General features: G+C 51.9%; 1 protein-coding gene across 8 annotated transcripts in view; it reads right to left on the bottom strand.

The window, feature by feature from the left end:
* ZNF236 (zinc finger protein 236) overlaps positions 1-17,869 on the bottom strand; it is a 105,916-nt gene that overhangs the window by 19,128 nt on the left and 68,919 nt on the right. For all 8 annotated transcript variants that reach the window (XM_027069195.2, XM_053206052.1, XM_053206049.1 and 5 more), the window contains 8 exons: positions 15,886-16,037; positions 14,163-14,375; positions 11,832-12,114; positions 9,538-9,641; positions 7,324-7,689; positions 6,423-6,568; positions 6,049-6,286; positions 5,458-5,637 (listed from right to left, as the gene is read on the bottom strand). In XM_027069195.2, coding sequence (XP_026924996.1) covers positions 5,458-5,637; positions 6,049-6,286; positions 6,423-6,568; positions 7,324-7,689; positions 9,538-9,641; positions 11,832-12,114; positions 14,163-14,375; positions 15,886-16,037 — 1,682 coding nt within the window. The remainder of the gene's footprint in view (positions 1-5,457; positions 5,638-6,048; positions 6,287-6,422; positions 6,569-7,323; positions 7,690-9,537; positions 9,642-11,831; positions 12,115-14,162; positions 14,376-15,885; positions 16,038-17,869) is intronic.

Genomic DNA, 17,869 nt, shown 5'->3' with positions numbered 1-17,869 from the left:
GAAACGCTGACTGCAGTACTTTGATTCTCGTATAGCCCCCTGGAACGTAACACACTTCTTTTCAACGCTTCAGTTAGGATGCACGCCGTCCCGGGGGGCTGGGGAGCCTCGGCCCATCTTGTGAACAAGACGGAAAGAACTACAAGTGAGAACAGTCATGGGCATGCCAGCCTGCTCTGGTCTAACGGACTGGCTGGCAACAGAAGTTTTGTAAAATCACTGAGGGTTTTAGAAGAGGCATGTCTAAGTCACGTGTCAAAGTCATTTTGGTCTCAACTCTGCACGGTGTGGCCTGAAGCCTGGTCTGGGAGTGACTCTGACGCTCAGGAAAACGCCGCCCTTTCAAGAAGCAATGTCCCGCCCTGTACTGTACTGACGGGTCAGCTCCCGCATTATCACCGGTACCAGTGGATATGCAAACCTCTCAAAATAGTTGCCAGCTATCAAGGCCTGAGTAGTTCAGCATGTGGAAGAATTTCTTCCTGTGTCTGGAATCGTTCAAAGATGGCAAAGGTACACGAGAACATAATACAACTGACCTGGTCGTATAAACTCGATCCTGTGTTTATGACACCTGCTATTACATCACTAAACAAACGTGTTCACGTTATGAGCTCAACTTTTATTTTATTTCACTAAATTGCTTGGAAAGTAAATTTGAATGAGGCACCAAATTAAGCTCAAGTGACATCAAAAAGAAAGTACTCTCGGGGCGCCTGGGTGGCTCAGTCGGTTAAGCGTCCAACTTCAGCTCAGGTCACAATCTCGCGGTCCGTGAGTTCGAGCCCCGCGTCGGGCCCTGGGCTGATGGCCCGGAGCCTGGAGCCTGCTTCCGATTCTGTGTCTCCCTCTCTCTCTGCCCCTCCCCCGTTCATGCTCTGTCTCTCTCTCTCTGTCTCAAAAATAAATAAACGTTAAAAAAAATTAAAAAAAAAGAAAGAAAGTATTCTCAGCTGGCTCTAAAACAGTAAGTCCAAAGGGAAAAATAATTAAATCATGGAAAAGGGCTCGTTCGTTGTTTTCAAAGAAACGCTAGTGCATAACACCCAGGACCCTTAGGCACAACTGGCTGTGGTCAGCTCTACTGCACGAGGGACCCTCCCCTGCACGCAAGGCTCTACAGCTCTGTGCGGGGGCGGGGGGGGGGGGGGGGGCGATCCCAAGGGAAAACGCTTCCTGTCTAACCAGACGACAGTGTTGTAATGAAGTATACTGGTGGCCAAAGCAGGGCCCTCAGGCCATGCGCTTCTCCATCCTGATCGGAACATCTCCCATTTTCAATTATCTACGGCACCAGCAAACACCCACAATCCCCAGAGCAGCGCAAGAAAACCACTCCATGTAAATTGAAACACCTGAAACCACTGATCTTTCCAACCATTTGCCCAGGATTCAAAAAGATGTTAAGCAGAGCTTCCAGGGAGACACGAGATGTCACGGCCCCAGGGGAGCGGGCTGAGAGAGCTCACATGGCTAGCATTCCAGAACAGAGTCCGCACCGGAGCCGGACAGCCACTCGGCCGGCCCACGAGACACAAGGATCAGATACAGAGGGGACATCATGGGCCAGAAATCCAGACTCTGGATCTGCCGACATGGGATTCGGACAAAATTCTTAACCACTCAGGCCTCATTTCATGCTTCAGCAAACGACAGGGGTGGACAGATGCCCCCACACTCCCAGCCCCACTCTCACAGAAGCCCTGTCCCAACAAGGTCAAATCCCCCAGGACCGATGACCTATTTTCCTTTATACATCGTTACCGCCACAAGTTTACCATGATTTACGGATTCCTCAGTAAGCGCCTGTGTCCCATTAGTTCCTAGGATCCTAAGTGCAAAGACGCTACGTCTGCCTTGCTTAGTATTCTATTCCCAGATTGAGTACAGTTCTTATCACACAGTACACATTATACAGTCTGTTAGTGAAGAAATGAATTACCGGCTAAGAAAGCATCTCAAATGAGCATGAAAAAGAAAAAAAGCCTAGCTGCGCCTCCAAATATATGTAAAAATTAAATTTTTCCTCTCAAAAAATGATATAGAGAGTTGGAAAATAAGAAGGCTAAGAAATTAACAAGATCTCTACAAGAGGAGATAAACCAGACAGGCATGTCATTGGAAACCGTTGACCATTACTTGCGAAGCTGTCATTTATGTTACTGGAGCTCATTTAAGTTTTTATAGAACTCTACACTTGAAAAGCTTAGCAAGAGACCATTTTAAAACTGCGTTCTCCTAACAGCGGTGGGTGACAGGAGACTCAGGCTGCAGGGCGCGGAGGAACGGGCTGGGTTCCCGCACAGGGAACAGGGCACGGTTCTGTGACGAGCCCTCCAAGTGCTAACTCCATCGCGCCTCGTGTGTCGGAACAGGACCGTTCCCCTGCCCTCCCTGGTAAGCAGAATTTCGGCTCGGCTGCTAACCCCACACGCACGGGTAAGGCCAGGGAGTATGGAATCACGTGACACGTGACAGAGCACAGATGACACGGGGGTCCTGCTCCCGCCCGCCGACCCCGCCGACCGGGGGCACAGCCCTGTGGCCACGCCGTGGCACAGTGTGTCCGTGGCTCAGCCAGCAGCCGCGTGCACACCTGAAGAGCTCAGTGGTACACTCCACAAGAGCAGCTGATCACTGCCTCCGGTTAGGGTGGCACCTGGACACTGATCATTGACTGCAGGTGCTGACAATCTTATGCTTCCGTTTAGGTCACTATTTCCGTAAGAATTGTGCTGAATGAGGTCTCGACCTACATGGAAATTAATACTGTGATATCTGAAAATAACATGTTAACTTACATACTGGCACGTGTGCTAAGCATGTAATAACATCTTATTAAAATTAAAGCTATTTCACTTTTAATAATATTCCTAGAAAAACTGAAAAGACCAGCAATACATTTTCCCTAAATGACAGTATTTGTTCCCATTTTTTAAGCTGTTAAGTATTTTCAAGTGCTTCCTAAGAGTTCTATTTTAACTCCGTATTTAGGCACTTAAAATTACACTTTGTTGACTAAAACTTAAACTGACTTGAAAATACTTCCAAATGTGGTAGACTGGCAGGTGTGGCTAGGTATGTTTGTAAAAGCAGGTGACCCTAGAGCCCCCGAACCCAGCCGCCACCGAGCGGGCTTGCGAGGCGGGGACACTCGGCACTAGGGCGGGCGAGGGGAGGGGACCTGTGCCACTCGCCTTCCAGGAAGCGCTGGCCTTCGCCTCCAGACCCGCCCGCGGATGCCAGCTTCGATAGCCACAGGAGTCACGTAAGCGTAAGCAAACTGCATGGAAAACAGACGAACAGAGAAGGGGAACGGCTGCTGACGGAATCTCTGCAAAGACCGGACGTGAACGAGTTACTTTAAACACATCTGCTGTCAAGTTAGGCAAACGCAAGACTAAACCGGAGGGGGAAAGCGTCAAAAGACAAAGGAATGCTGCACTGCCACCGTGCTGTGTAATTATCGACATCGTCACGCTTCGGTAAAGACACAGGAGCAGGAAATGAAGCCGCGTGCTGTGGGCATGAGCACGGGCAAAAGGAAAAACGCAAACTCCTATCAGCAGAGCAGACCCGTCTTCAAAGGATCTGAGGATGAAGGTTATCACTTTCTTGATTCTCTGCCTGACATAACTTTTCACTGAAAACTGGACGAAACCATCAGAGAAGAGGACCTTATTGTAGAGACACGAGACAAGTTGGGGAGCCCGGGGGCTATCCTTGCCTTGTACCCCATATTTTTTTCTCAACTGACTTCTGAATTGCTAAGAGTCTACAAAGCTCAATCGAAGTTTTGCTTTCTAGCACCGACAAGCATTTACAATTATACACATTAATGGAAAAAACAACTGAAAATCTCTACAGAGACCGCAAACTGTTTTCCTACAGCCTCTTCCGAACGGGATAAGGAAATGCTGACTTGTGACTTGACAATTCTCATGATGCGTAACAATGAGGATTGAGAATTAGAAGCCTCCGGCCCAAAGTTTGGGCAAACCTCCTGTCATCAACTGATTTAAAGATTTCTCCTAGGGTAAACCTTTTAAGCTAACTTTTAAACAATTAGTTAAATTCACTTCCTTATTCTGAATATGCCAATATGCAAAGTACCTACATGATCAATGACAGGAAAATACAGGAGAAACAGAAGCACAACCCATAAGCTAAACAACACACTTTCTCAACTATAAGCCAGAATCTTGGATTATGTGTCTTTTGTACAGGATTCGCACAATGCCTCATACACGGAGGGCACACCAAAAAGTTAATTCGATCAACAAAGGTTTCTCAACATAAAAAACATTAAAATTCAGATGCATATAACAAAAGTAGGAAGGTTACTGAATTCTATAAAACTGTAAGTTAATTTCCACTGCCTAAGAGCGTCTAAAATCACTCACGTCGCTCAAAATCAAAACTCTAAGAATAGCTCCTCAAGTTTCTCACCCGCGTTAAGAGGAAAAGACGCTCCCTAAGAAAGCAAGCTTTCTTCAGTTTTCTAAGTAAATTTTCCTCCTTTTGCAATAGTAATCTCTGCAGGAATCTCCCTGAAGCGCAAGTGCGTTACCCGGTCCGCCCTCCGCCCTCCCCAGTGTTTAAGGGAAAACGCTCCCCTTCCGCCATCACACCCTCTCTCCAGGGGCAGCGTTCGCCTCCCAGCGAAATGTTTTTCTTATTTGTAACAACAGCCTCATAAGGTTGCTATGAGGCTTGAATGAATTAATATTAAATGAGTTCATATTTGTAAAAGTCAGTAGAAGAGCGCCTGGCACATAGTAAGGGTCATACAAAGGGCTGCTAAATTTGAAAATGACTCTTAATGACCACGAAGGGCTCACAGCTAAGAGTCATGTGGGCAGCACACCGCTGTAAAACGTGTTCCAGGCTGACCTAGGTCACACACGACACAGACGGAGAGAAGTCTGGTCGTGGACGTGACAGCCCGGAGACACGGAACGCCTGCTCTCGGCTGACACACGGGATCAATTTGCCAATTTCAAGTGACCTCCACTGCCAAAGGCCATCATCTTCCTGTTTCTCCACTCTTCAGTGCTCTACCCCACATTTAACGCTGTTCCACACGGTCTGTGCAGAGTCCTGGGAAGTCAGGAGGCGCCCAGAGCATCCTCACGCTCAGGTTGTGCCGACCACAGTCCTCTAGTTTCACGTAGCAGGAAAACGGCACATGAAGCCACGGCTTCCTGCTGTCTGCTAACCAGAGCGAGGTGGCCAAACAGTGGTCTCAGAGTGGACGTGAGGAACTCTCACTTTTAACTTCTGGTTAGATCTCAACTGTGACGGTCTTTCGCTAAGCCTGAATTTCCCACACGTGTTACCAACACTTCCGGAGCACTGGCTTTGTGCAAAATTCGGTGTTGCCGAAAACATACGTACATACGACTAAGACACACTTCAACTGTGGGGGGAGGAGGTTTAAGACGTTAAGTGACTAACCAGAGATGGTCAGGGTGATTTCCTGCGGGGACCCGGAGGACGACGCGGCAGCGGGCCCGGCAGCCTGCGCCAACACCTGGCTCAGGCTCGAGTTGTTAATGGTCAGGGTGATCTCGTGGGGGCCGCTGGAGGTGGATACCAGGCCTTGCGACGTCACCACCTGAGAGAGGTCTTGAGTCCCTGGTCGTCGTGACAAAACAAAACAAAGCTGGGCTTAAAAGAATAGTAATTTTCTTTCGTATTATGTTATTTTAATGTTATTTTAATCGTATATGTGAATATTTTAATAAAACTGTTATTTCAAAAGAAGATTCAGAAGAAAACATCAACCACGTGTAGAATTCCCTCATCCGGAAAGACAAGACGCCTTAGAAACAGGAAGGCAACAGGACCGCGGGAATTACGTGTGGGCGGAAAGGGATGTGCGTAGACGGAATGAATGCACATCACTTAGCAGAGGAAAAGTGCGCGTGTGCTGGGGACACTCCACGTGTTTGCTGAGCTTGGTAAGGAGAGGAAAGGGGAGCCACGGAGCCCGAAATGCAAATGCGTGACCACAAGCAAGGAGCTGGACCCCCGGCTGCCACTTACCGCTGCTGGTGGTCATCACGGGGTCCTGCTCAGACAGCGGGCCGATGGTCAGACTGGCAGATGTCACCGTGGGCTGTAAGGACAGGCCTGAGATGGGCTGGATGACGACACTGGCTGGGACCGTGCTGTCCTGTGTCTGCAAGGTGCTGTTTTGGGAGGCCAGGCCGGGCTCCCCCGGCAGCTGCTGACTGAGCAAGTTGCCCTGTTGTAGTGTCTGCTGCAAAATACTTGGGTCAATCTGAAAGGCAAAACAGGTACCTGTGATGGGCAGTGCACGCTCACGTGTGATCGTGTAACAAGGTACCTGTGACGGGAAGCGTGCTCACGTGCGATTTTGACCAATTAAAGCCCGGAAAACCTCAGAAGCGGCATACCTGTAATGTGATGTTGTTAATGCTGGAGGCATCGATTCCAGAGATCTGGACGTTTGGCCCGACTAAGTTAGCAGCCAGCTGTAACTGTATGCCCTCCAGGCTGGTCAAGCTCCCGTCCGTCAAAGACACCGTCCAGTCACCACCAGCTGCAGAGGAAGAGAACCGGGATGACTGCGTATCTGAAAGCCTTCTTAGAAAGCAAAACAGAACAAAAACCCCTCATTTCCATATGGGAATTTTTGTGTACACGGTTTTATTCGTACATCAACGTGATGTATGTAGTTAAGGCATACTAATATTGCCACCAGACACACGCATGATCTAATTCACCCAACACAAAGCATCCTCTGAAATAGGTGATGTTACGCATTTTAAACACACGAGCAAACTAGGCTCAAAGAGACTACGCTGACTGGCCCAAGGTCTAAAACAACAACTCACGGCTGTGTTGTATCTTTAATGGCCCCACGGGTCACATCCACAGGCTGCTGACACTCACTCTGTGACTTGTAAGTGCACAACAAGCCCGAATGGCTGAAAGTTCCTATTTTTCAAGCACCCACGTGACCCGAGAGCGATTATTTAAAGAACTCTAGGATAGCACACACGATGTTGGAGGGGAGTCACCGGTCACGTGTGTCACTGTCACGTCTGTGGGGTGCAGAGCAAGAGGCCTACGTAAACCCAGGAAAAGCAGCTCAGAGCACCGTGAAGGGTTCAAAAGCAGATGCTGCGGCGGGAGGAGCAGGGACGGGAGGGTGACTCGCCTCAAGAGTGAAATGTACGTTTTCCCACCTGCCTCACACGGGCAAACCTCAAGGGAGAGAAGCGCACGTCGTGGACGGAGGGCCCCCCCCACCCCACCCCCAGCACACCAGTGCCGCCCAGGCCCGGCGCTCACCCGACACGGAGGCAGGGAGGATGGCCTGGCCCACCAGCCCCTGCGGAAGCACGTTCTGCTCGAACTGCCCCGTCAGGACAGAGTTGTTCATGACGAACACGCTGGGGTCAGCGGATGACGGGCTGAGCAGGTTTAAGGGCTGCAGCGCCTCCGACGGGCTTCGGGCCACGGGCTTCCTGGCTTTCTTCGGGTCGGGTTTATAATGAAACTGCATGTGTGTCTTCCTCCGCCCGGACGTGCGGAAGCGCAGCTCACAGTGCGGACACTTGAAGGGCTTCGCTCCCGTGTGCAAGCGCATGTGCACCTTCAGGCTCCCCTTTGTGGAAAAGGCGTTGCTGCACACGTGACAGCTGAAGAGCTTCTGACCTGCGGAAAGGTCAAGGGTCAGCGGGGCCCACGACGCGCCACACCCACGCGCAAGCGGCCGGCACGGGGCGGGGGGCGGGGCCAGGTACGTCAAGGAGGACCCTGTTCTGCGGGTGCTGGCGCAGAGACCTCGCGGTGAGCACCGCCACAGCCTGCGTCCACGACCCCACAGCACTTGGGCGTCTGCACCACCTCTCACCGAGCCTCGACGGGACCCGGGGTGGGGGCACTAAGCGGCTCAGCCCCGTGTCGCTGTCACTCGCCCCTCAGTTTACAAAGGGCACCTGTACGTGTCAGCACACGTCTATCTTCTTTCTGCAGGGGGGCCCCGGGACACCTGCGCAGGTGGGGAGTGGCCACAGGTGTGGATCACGTGCTCAGCTCCTGGGACTCTGAGCCAAGGGCATGACGGAGGCCGGGAGGTGGGGCCGAAGGCCCGGTCACCCGCCTACCCTGCCCCGGAGAGGCTCTGGGGGGACGAAAGCGTCCCGGTTTTCTGTTTCTATTTCTCCCAGAAACAATACTGCCTTCTATTTAACCGGGCGGGCACACTGGGACCCACCCCGGGACTAGGGAGGCCAGCTGTCCAGCCCTGCTCGGGGCCCTCAGAGGTCACCCGGGGAGCCTGGAGTGCAGGACGAGGCCTGAAAGGTATCTCTCACAGAGACTTTTCTTTCTGGGCCTCAGGCACAGGGGCCAACACAGAATCCCGGCATGCGAGCCATCGTGAACACCACTGGCACTGGCCAGGTGAGAGGCCCCTCCTGGTCCTGGCGGCTCACAGCATCACACGAGAGGGACAAAAACACAGCACCCGATGAACCAGCGGAAACACTGCCCACAGCAGGGGCGCACGCTAAGTTCCTGTATCTATCTATTAAATTCCAAACACTAACCCATCAGAAAAGAATCATAGGACTTTACATAAACATGTGAAATTCCCTTGTACGTTTTTGGTCAATTCTGCCGGGAACCAAAAATTAAGAATATAAATGAGTTTCACAATCATAATCCTATGAATCACATGAACAACTCTCCCGTTTACTGAGAGTTCACCACAGTTCCCGCGACAGCCAGAGGCTCCGAGAAATGGCCCGGAAGCGAGCACAGACGTCAAATCTGCGTGGGGTGTGCAGGCCTGCCCCTTAACCACTGGGCACCCTGTGCCGGGCAAGCAGCAAAGCCCTGCTGTATTTTAATGAGCACCATTAACCTTCAGTTCCTCAAATGAGATGAAGAAAAAAATGGCCATTGGGAATCGTACATTAATGTTTTTCCTTTACAAGATTTCCCCCCACATGAAAAGAATTATTAGCTGCTAACTATAATCAGCTTGGCTAAATCCCCAGTTCTTATAAAACCTCGACAAACCAAAGGTCTCTGGCCTAAATGAGACTAAGAAAGAATTTTCTTAACAAAGGTGTTCAAGGCGCAGTAAGAACACTGACAGCAGGCAGCTCGGCATCGGAGACCGGGCTCCTTTTCCTCCGTGTTTTCTGGATCATTTCTCCCAAGTCAGAAATCAAAACTCCTTTTATACCCATTTCTTCATGGTTCCTGACTTCTAAGCTTCCTATGATCTTGAAAGGTAGACGGGGACAAATACAAAATGCCATCGTGGTGCCTAGGAGGCTCAGTCAGTTAGCAGCCAACTCTCGGGATTCAGCTCAGGTTGTGATCTCAAAGGACATTAGTTCGAGCCTGCTTGGGATTCTCTGTCTCTGTCTCTCTCTGTCCCTCCCCTGCTCATTCTCTCTGTCTCTCTCAAAATAAATAAATGAACATTTAAAATTCTCTACAAAGCGCCATCATAAGGCACCGACGTGGAGCACAGGCGCCCAATCGTACCTGTGTGCGTCTTCACGTGGCAGTCTAGGGTCGATTTAACAGTAAAGCTCTTCCCACATTCATCACATTTATATGGCTTTTCTCCAGTGTGGATTCGCACGTGCCTAACCAGAAAGCATTTACAGTAAGTGTTTTTATTTTTAATTTTATACACATTTACAAGCAATCTCATGATTTTAAATTCGTAACTATGCCTGTAAGTAAAAAATATGTGTTAGTATGGGCTGAATAAACTCGGCCAAATAAAACCTTTGATCTCCATCTACACAAAAACGGCAGAAACAAACTCAGAAGCAAACAAAAACATCTGCAAGATGGACGAACACAGGGCTAACTTTTCTTAAACCGAAGAGTTGTTATAAATCAGCAATAAGACCAGAAACACCACAGTAGAAGAACGGACAATGCATAGGAAGCTCAGAGAAGAAATACAGCCAAAAGCCACGGGAAAGCGTTTCACCCATACCCAGAATTGAAAAAGAGGAAATGAAAACACAAAGCTAGCATTTCTGCTGTCAGTCAGATGAAGCCTCAGTCAGGGGGGCAGTCTGGGCACCACCTGGCGGCAGTGACCCAACCCCCCTGCAGGTGCACCCGCGAGGGCTCCTGTAGCGACCGGAGACAGAAAGCGTGCCATGAGATGAAAGTTGGCATTCCCCCGCGACAGAACACGTCACCACTAAGAAGAAGGTAACGAGCTTGCAGGTACAAACAAAGAAGGGTGTCTACGACTCAATATGTAAAAACTATACCAAAAATAAAACTGTAGAACTTAACGGTGACACGTGGACATTTCTGGGAAAAACACGTAAGAACCAGTTGACAGCGGTTGTCTCTGGGGAGCAGGAAGGACTTTTTCTCACTTGATGGTGTCCCGGGCTGTGCTTTGCTTTTGTTTTGCTTCATCACAGGACCTGGTCCTCTCCCCCTGAACGCTCTGCTGTCTTACTCCCCACTTAATTGCACCTGACCTCCGGGTGACCAGAAGGGACACCACCGCCACCTCCTCGGCACGCGCCGTCGCCCCACTCACCCCCTTCACCACCACCCTCGCTGCAGTGGGAAGAACAGGGCAGTCCAGCGGTCACCCAGGCTCACTGATGAGCACTTCCAACCCAGTGGCCGCTCTGCCACCAGCCCCACCCACATGGAGGGCGCTGAGGGCTCAGGAGGAGCTGGAGGGCAGCCTGCTCCTTCCCCCGCCTCCAACTCCGAACTGCTCCTCCCTGTGTCAGGGGGCCCGGTATCCCCCAACCTACCAGCTTGCTCCTAATCCTGAGCCGTCCAGAGCGACCCTGCAGAGACTGCAGGAGAACATTCTACCTCCCCGTCTTTCCCGCAGGCTGACCTTGCCCCCAGCCCTCAGTGTCCCGTTTCCAAGTCTGCATCATCCTGCTGGACTTGACCTCACATCGTCAGTCACTGCTTGGACAGACTGGTGTGAACTGCACCCTGCCTCCTGACACGCTCGCTCCCGCCCCGGCCTGAGCCTGCGCCCCCCGCTCCCTACACACACCAGCAGCCCTGCTCCCGCCCCGGCCTGAGCCTGCGCCCCCCGCTCCCTACGCACACCAGCACCCCTGGGGATAAGGATGTCCCTGATGCTGTTTGCAAATGTACAAAGCTCAGCACCATGTTGTCTTCAAGAAATAACTCATTTCCTTTTCTTTTCTTTTTTAAACTAGAGCAGCACACCCCCCTGCGGGAGGTACGGTCCAAGACCCCCCCGTGTGTGTACCAAACCGTATTACACCGTTCATTCCTATACCTGATACTTATCGTGAGGTCTGATTTCTAAATTAGGCCCGGTGAGGTTGATGACAACTGATGATGAACGGGAACACTCACAACAACACACTGTGATAGAAGTTAAAATACCGGATTGTGCCACATCCCCCCTCCCTCCTTCCGTGATGACGGGCAATGATGACATGTCCACGTGAGATGATGGCAGGTGACAGACATGGGCACGTGACCCAGCTCGGGAGGAGGGTCGCCCACTTATGGGCCACGGTTGACTTCAGGTAACGAGCAGAAACCGCCGATGAGGGGGGACGCCGCACCCCACGGCTCTACAGAAAGGAGTACAATCCACGCAGCAAACTCATTTCTCACCAACTTCCCGAATGAGCTCAAAGGGAAGCCTCAAAATTTACACGGGCTTCAAACCGTAACTCAGGAGACTCCTCAGCCCCTCGCGAGGCACCGGGTTCCGACAGGGCCCCCGCGACGGCACCATCGAAGGCTCCCGGGGACGCCCCTCCCGAACCCCCGGGGCAACACCGCGACCTCACCTCACGAGGTCACTGGGCTTCTTGAAGCTCTTGGGGCAGTAGGAGCAGCAGTTGGCGAACTTGGGCTCGGCCTCCAGCTCCGCCTGTCTGTCCTTCATCTCGCTGACGCGGTCCTTCTCGGCCGCCGACTGCACCAGGACCTGCTCCGACACCGTCGCGCTTTCCTGCGGCCGAATTTTGGCCAGTTGTGCCGTCTCCTCCTCTGTGAAGGTGATGACCTCGGGACGGGCCTTTCGAGATGGGTTTCTCTCGGGATTTTCTTCCTCTTCCTCCACACACATATCTACACAAAACAGGAAGGACCAAATCCTCATAAAAACTTAGGTTTTAACACAACAAATATATTAAAACCAAACACCTATGTAGGATTAGAGTGGATCACTCGGCCTAGCGGGGTCCCCGGGAGGAAGGGGCACAGCGGTCACCGCGTGGGAGCAGTGCTCAAGGACCAGCCGGCAGACAGCTCCGACCCACGGTGTCCACACGGGCCACCGGCATTCCTAAGCAGACACGCACTACCACGGGCAAACCCTGAAATATCGTTGCATAAAGAAATCAGCAGAGCCCAAGACAGAAGACCAGAGATAAATTAGCAAAAAGGCCCTAATTAAAGAGTTAAAAAAAAAAATTCAAACATATACATATAAGCGTTCTCTGAGTGAGACGTAAGGAAGTATTTACATAGATTGTGAACAGGAAGAAGGTGCTATTAAAACCCAACAGAAGGAAAAGAGCTGGCTGGGAGGGAGGTCAGAACTGCACAGACAGCTAAAAAATAAAAGAATAAAGACTCAACAGAAGCATCGACTAGCCAAACGGACAGTGGCTAACACCACATCAGTGATAAAAACTAACTAGATGCCGCGTCAGGATAAAGGGACAAAGATGGGAGGGAGGGAAAGGAGGAGAGAAGGGAAGAGAGAGGCCAGGGGAGGGTGAGGAAAGGTCGGCCGTGAAGGAGAGAATGAAGTCTGGCAAGATTTGGGGGCAGTGGGGTAGAGCTGGCGGCCCCACCAGCACAGGTAACGAAATGCGGACACAACTATTCAAACACTTAAAGTACCAGGAACCCCATCCACAGGGCAAAGCCACTGGCGGGAAAAGGCGAGCGAAACGGAGCGCCACGCACGGAAGAGACGGGATCCGATGGTGTGTGCCACACAGACTCACTGTCCCAACACCGAGAGCAGGTTAAACCCTACCGAGTGGCTCTAGGTTTGGGTAAAAGAAACCAGCGCAAGTGGCTTTTCTTCTGCGGCTAAGAAGGCTCCCGCGGAGCTCTGTTTCTCAGTGAGCCCACCGAGGAGAACACCAGGCCCTCGGGTGCACGCTGTGTACGCAGGGGGGCAGCGAGGCCACAACGGGAGCCCCCAGGCGGTCAGCATCAGCTGACAAGGTGGCGCCCTCCCCCTACAGGGTTCCAGAACCTGTTGTGAGGATGCCCCCATTCTGTAAGTCAGCGCAGGGAGAGGTCCTACGTGACAGAAGTGGAAAGAAAGGCCTTGCGAGGAGCGAGCAGGGTGGAAGCTGGCGCTGTGTGACGGAGGAGGGGCCAACATTCTGAGTTACCTGCGGAAGAAGCCGGAGCAGCTGGCCTGTAGAGGGGAGGCTGGGGGTTTTTATAGCCTTGGGTGGGTTAGGCACGTTTGAAAGACGCTTTCCCCAAACCAGAGGTCGGAGCTACAGCACTCGCTCCCCAGGAGAGCCACCAGGGACGACCGTGACCTTGAGGTCAGCTGAACACGGAGCACACAGGGGCCACAGGCGGGGAGAGGAGCCCGGGGACTCACACCCCCGCCCCGTCACGCCCACCCGGCGACATGCAGCGCCCACCGCGCGGTGTGGACATGCCGCCATGGGATGTGCTACAAAGACTCGGTCTGGCCGGCGCGGAATGGCAGCCCTACGGCTACTGCGCCCACTCGGGGGGGGGGGAGGGGTCAGCCTGCTCCCGTGGAACTGCGCGGTGCGCCACGTGGATCGGCAGAGGCACTGCGGTGCGTGCACCGTGGGGAGCGCGTGACAGAAAACGAGGGACGTGCGTGCAGTCCCCGGACCTGACGCGCACCTGTGCCGGGTACCAAACACGCCCACGATGCGGAGCACGAACCCCTCTCCGGTGGGAAACCGCACCTCCACCCACGTGCACGGCCGCCCCGGGGGCGGTGACCGGTGACGGGGGGGTTTCCCTCTCTGCGCCTCTCTGAACCTGGTTTTCAGGGCACTCAGGCCGTGGTCGTCAGGAAAGAAACCACTGGAAGGGGTGACACGTACACGATCTCTGGGCACGTCAGCACCCGCTCCCCGGACCTCCACCCACACGGGCAGTACCTCCTCCGTCCGCCTCCCCCGGGGCTGGCGCGGCAGAGGGGGCCGCCTGGTGCCTCTTCATGTGCTTCTTGCAGTGGACTGTGGTGCGGAAGCCCTGCTCGCAGAACGGACACTTGTAGGGCTTCATGCCCATGTGCGTGGCCATGTGCCTGGTGAGGCTGCCGTTGGTCGTGAACGAAGCGTTGCAAACACTGCAGCTGAAGGCCTTCACTCCTGGGACAACAGAACCGCATCTCGTTACCTTACAGCCCTAAGTACTCGAGGGCACACAGAGATACGTTCAACAAGCCACAAAACCCGAGACCGTCTTCGCCCTGGTCTTGTGCCAGGACGTGGCCACGACAGCACATCTTCCTACTAATTCTCTCGTGCGATCACAGCCTCCGAGCGCGCGGCTCCAGACCAACGCCAAGTCCTCTCCGCCCCTCCGTCTGCTACACTGAAACTGACAACATGCCGTGGACTGTACCCTCGAGACGTTTTCTCAAATCCATCTTTTTTCCTCATTCCCACAGCAAATGACGGGGGAGCGGCCCACAGCCCCTCTGTACAGCTTCAGTCTCCAGTCGGGCCCGATGGGAGGACCCTCTTCTCCGGACTGAGGGCACAGAGGCCCCCCTGACTGACCACAGCGGCCATCGGCCGCTGCTCGTTGCAGGAGTCGTACAGGCTGCTCTCTGCTGCGGGGACAGCGGCCTCCTTAGCAGGACCCCAGACCTGCCCTCACGGGCCCTGCCCTCGGCCTGTCTTCCCAGCACCCGCCAAACCGCTCCCTTGTTTTGTCTGTATGTTTTTATTTTCAGATAAAGCCTTATACAGAATATACTGATGTAAAACAGATATGATATACAACATAAAAATACAAAATTAAATATATTTAAAATATACTCAACGGCAAATCATAGATCTGATAAAGAATATATTTTGAAAACTCTTTAAACCATGCAGTAATGTTTGCAAATTATCTAATTTAAAAATGACATAGGATTAGGATAGCCATTTCTCAACACGCACATGAAAAGATGCTCCACACCATTAGCCACTAGAGAAACGCAAATCAAAGCCACGATCAGACACCACCACACGCTCCCAAGGACAGTCATAACAGAAGGGACACACGATAGGCCTGGTGTTGACAAGAGAGTGAAACCAGAACCTTCATCCATTGCTGGTAGAAAGTAAAACAGTGCAGCCACTTTGGAAAGCAGGCTGATCAACTCGAAGGGTTACACGGAGATACCATATGACCGGGCAATTTCACCAGTAAACAGAGAAATGGAAACATAGGTCCACAAAAAAGTATGCACATGTTCACAGCAGGCTAATTCCTAGAAGCCTAAGGACAACTCACAGGACCAACAACTGGTGATAATGAGAGGGTCCACCCACACAGGGGAAGGTTATCCCTACAAAAGGGAACACAGTGCTAACACCCGCTACAATGTGGACCGGTCCCCACACAAGCTCAGTACCAGGAGCCCTATCTTGTATGTTTCCCCCTGCATGCAATGTCCAGAAGAGGCCAATGCACGGAAGCAGATGTGTGGTTGCCTGGGACACTGGGGTGGGGAGGGCACCGAGGGAAAACAGGGAGGGGCCACAACAGGCACAGAGCTTCTTTGGGCTATGACGACAATGTTCTAGGATCAGGGGGTGGCGATGGCTGCGCCCCTCCACGAACACACAGAAAACCACAAAACCCCAGTGCAAGGCAGACAGCGACCTGTGTGGGTCTTCTCGTGAGACTTGAGAACGCCCGAGGACACGAAGCCACGGCCACAGAGCTTGCACTTGTAGGGCTTCTCCCCGGTGTGCGACCGCACGTGCTGCTTCAGGTGGCTGGACTTCTTAAAGCCTTTGTTGCAGTACTCACACCTGCGAACACAGAGTGAAAAGCAGAGAATGCGTTCATTCAGAGCTCACTCAGATCTGACACCTGAGACTGGAAGAGAAACAATCTTCACCAGTGATCAGGAAACAATCAGGCGTCGCCATTACAGAAATTATGACATTAGATCAAATTCTGCTCAGAGGGTCTGTGGTCTTACACATACTTTATTATTTCAATGTTGGTAAATCCCGTACCAATCCCCAGCAGGCGTAATATTTGATTGGTCGGAAACTCCTCCTTTATACAGAACAGGAAGATAATTTATCACGTACTATTTTCTTTACTACGTCATAGGAGACACTGTGAAACCTTCCACTGCTTCAGGGTCAGAATCATTCCTGAGTCCAGACACTTGGAAATGCCAGTTCATATACTCTTTTGGTTTATAAAATACTTCACAAAACACATTTTCCTAGATCTATTTTGAATACTATGTAAATGTACAGTATTATTTTCCCCTAAGTTGTTACAGAATATACCAAAATTGCTTCAAGGATAAAATAATTATAAACTTCTAAATTCTTATTCACATATTATTAAAAACTAAAAAAAAAAAAAAAAAAAGACTTAGAAAGCTTCTTCTATTATATTTCCCTAGCTTTTCCAAGTTTTACCTGCAGTAGGAAATGAGTTACGTTCCAAACCACGCTCCCTAGGACCAGACATCTGCAGATGCAGTTACTGCCCCCTAGTGTCCACACCGATCTAAAGACTGGCAAATGTAGATGCGTTTCCAAAGTTGGTTCTGACGCAAGCTTGCTTTTTGAAAAAACCAGAGAAGCAAGCAAACAGCATTCACCAGCTGAGGTGAGAAAGCTAATTCCGCCAATGAAGTCGGGACTGGCTCTGTATATAGGGCAGCCGAGGAAAATACTCCATTTGCAGAACTGAGTACCGCTAAACCACACAACGTTTGCTGAGGAAGGCTCCGGCGCCCACACCTACAGATTATGACCAATTTCCAGCACGGGAACAACATCGGCAGTTGTGTGGACAGACACCGGCCCTCAGAGAACAGTCTGAAGCCAGGACGTCACCCCCGCCCAGTCACGCTCCCACCCCAGGACCAGCCTCCGTCCACGCGGAGACAGGACCCTTCTCTGCCTCCCCTCGCCTCACGAACTACCCTGCCCGCCGTGCAATCACACAGCTGTCCCCTCACGTGTCCAATGCCAGCCTGGGTCACAGAGGCCAACACTGAGGGCAAACCGTCTGCTGTTCCCCAGCACCAGCCCTGATGACGCCACCCCTGTTCCCCAACACCAGCCCTGATGACATGAAACCAAGTCCCGGTCTTTGTGCCATACCTGCTCCCCCAGGGGTGGCCCATTTCTAGGGGCAGTGATTTCACCCTCCCGGCTCTGAGGTCAGAGTCCCAGAGGCCGCCCTCAGCCCCTCCCCTCCTCCCACACCTCTGCCTGCTGGAGGTCCCGTGAAGACCCCACCTTCTGAATGGATAAGGCATCTACCACCAGTCCCAGGACAGTAGCCCCTGCTCTCCCACTGGCTGCCACCCAGCACCCACCACCCCTTCCTGCTGTCTCTGTCCCCATCTGCTGTGCACCTCGCCCATCCATCTTGCTATCATCTCTTGCCACTAGATTGCCAACTCCTGAGGACTGAAGCTTTTGTTCTGTCTTGCTCACTAATCTAGTGGGCTCTTAAAAAACACTGAATAAATGCACAAATGATGCAAGGCCACAAGTCCTGGAAAACCAAGCACATGTCACAAAGGAATCATGAGAAAACATCAATCAGATTAATCTCACTTAAAAATACCAATGCAAAATCCCACTTAAACACGAGCAAGTGAATA

The sequence above is a fragment of the Acinonyx jubatus genome, chromosome D3 (genome assembly GCF_027475565.1).
Source record: "Acinonyx jubatus isolate Ajub_Pintada_27869175 chromosome D3, VMU_Ajub_asm_v1.0, whole genome shotgun sequence".
NCBI lineage: Eukaryota > Metazoa > Chordata > Mammalia > Carnivora > Felidae > Acinonyx > Acinonyx jubatus.
The sequence above is the reverse complement of the archived record's forward strand: the minus strand, read 5'-3'. Positions and strand labels throughout refer to the sequence as shown.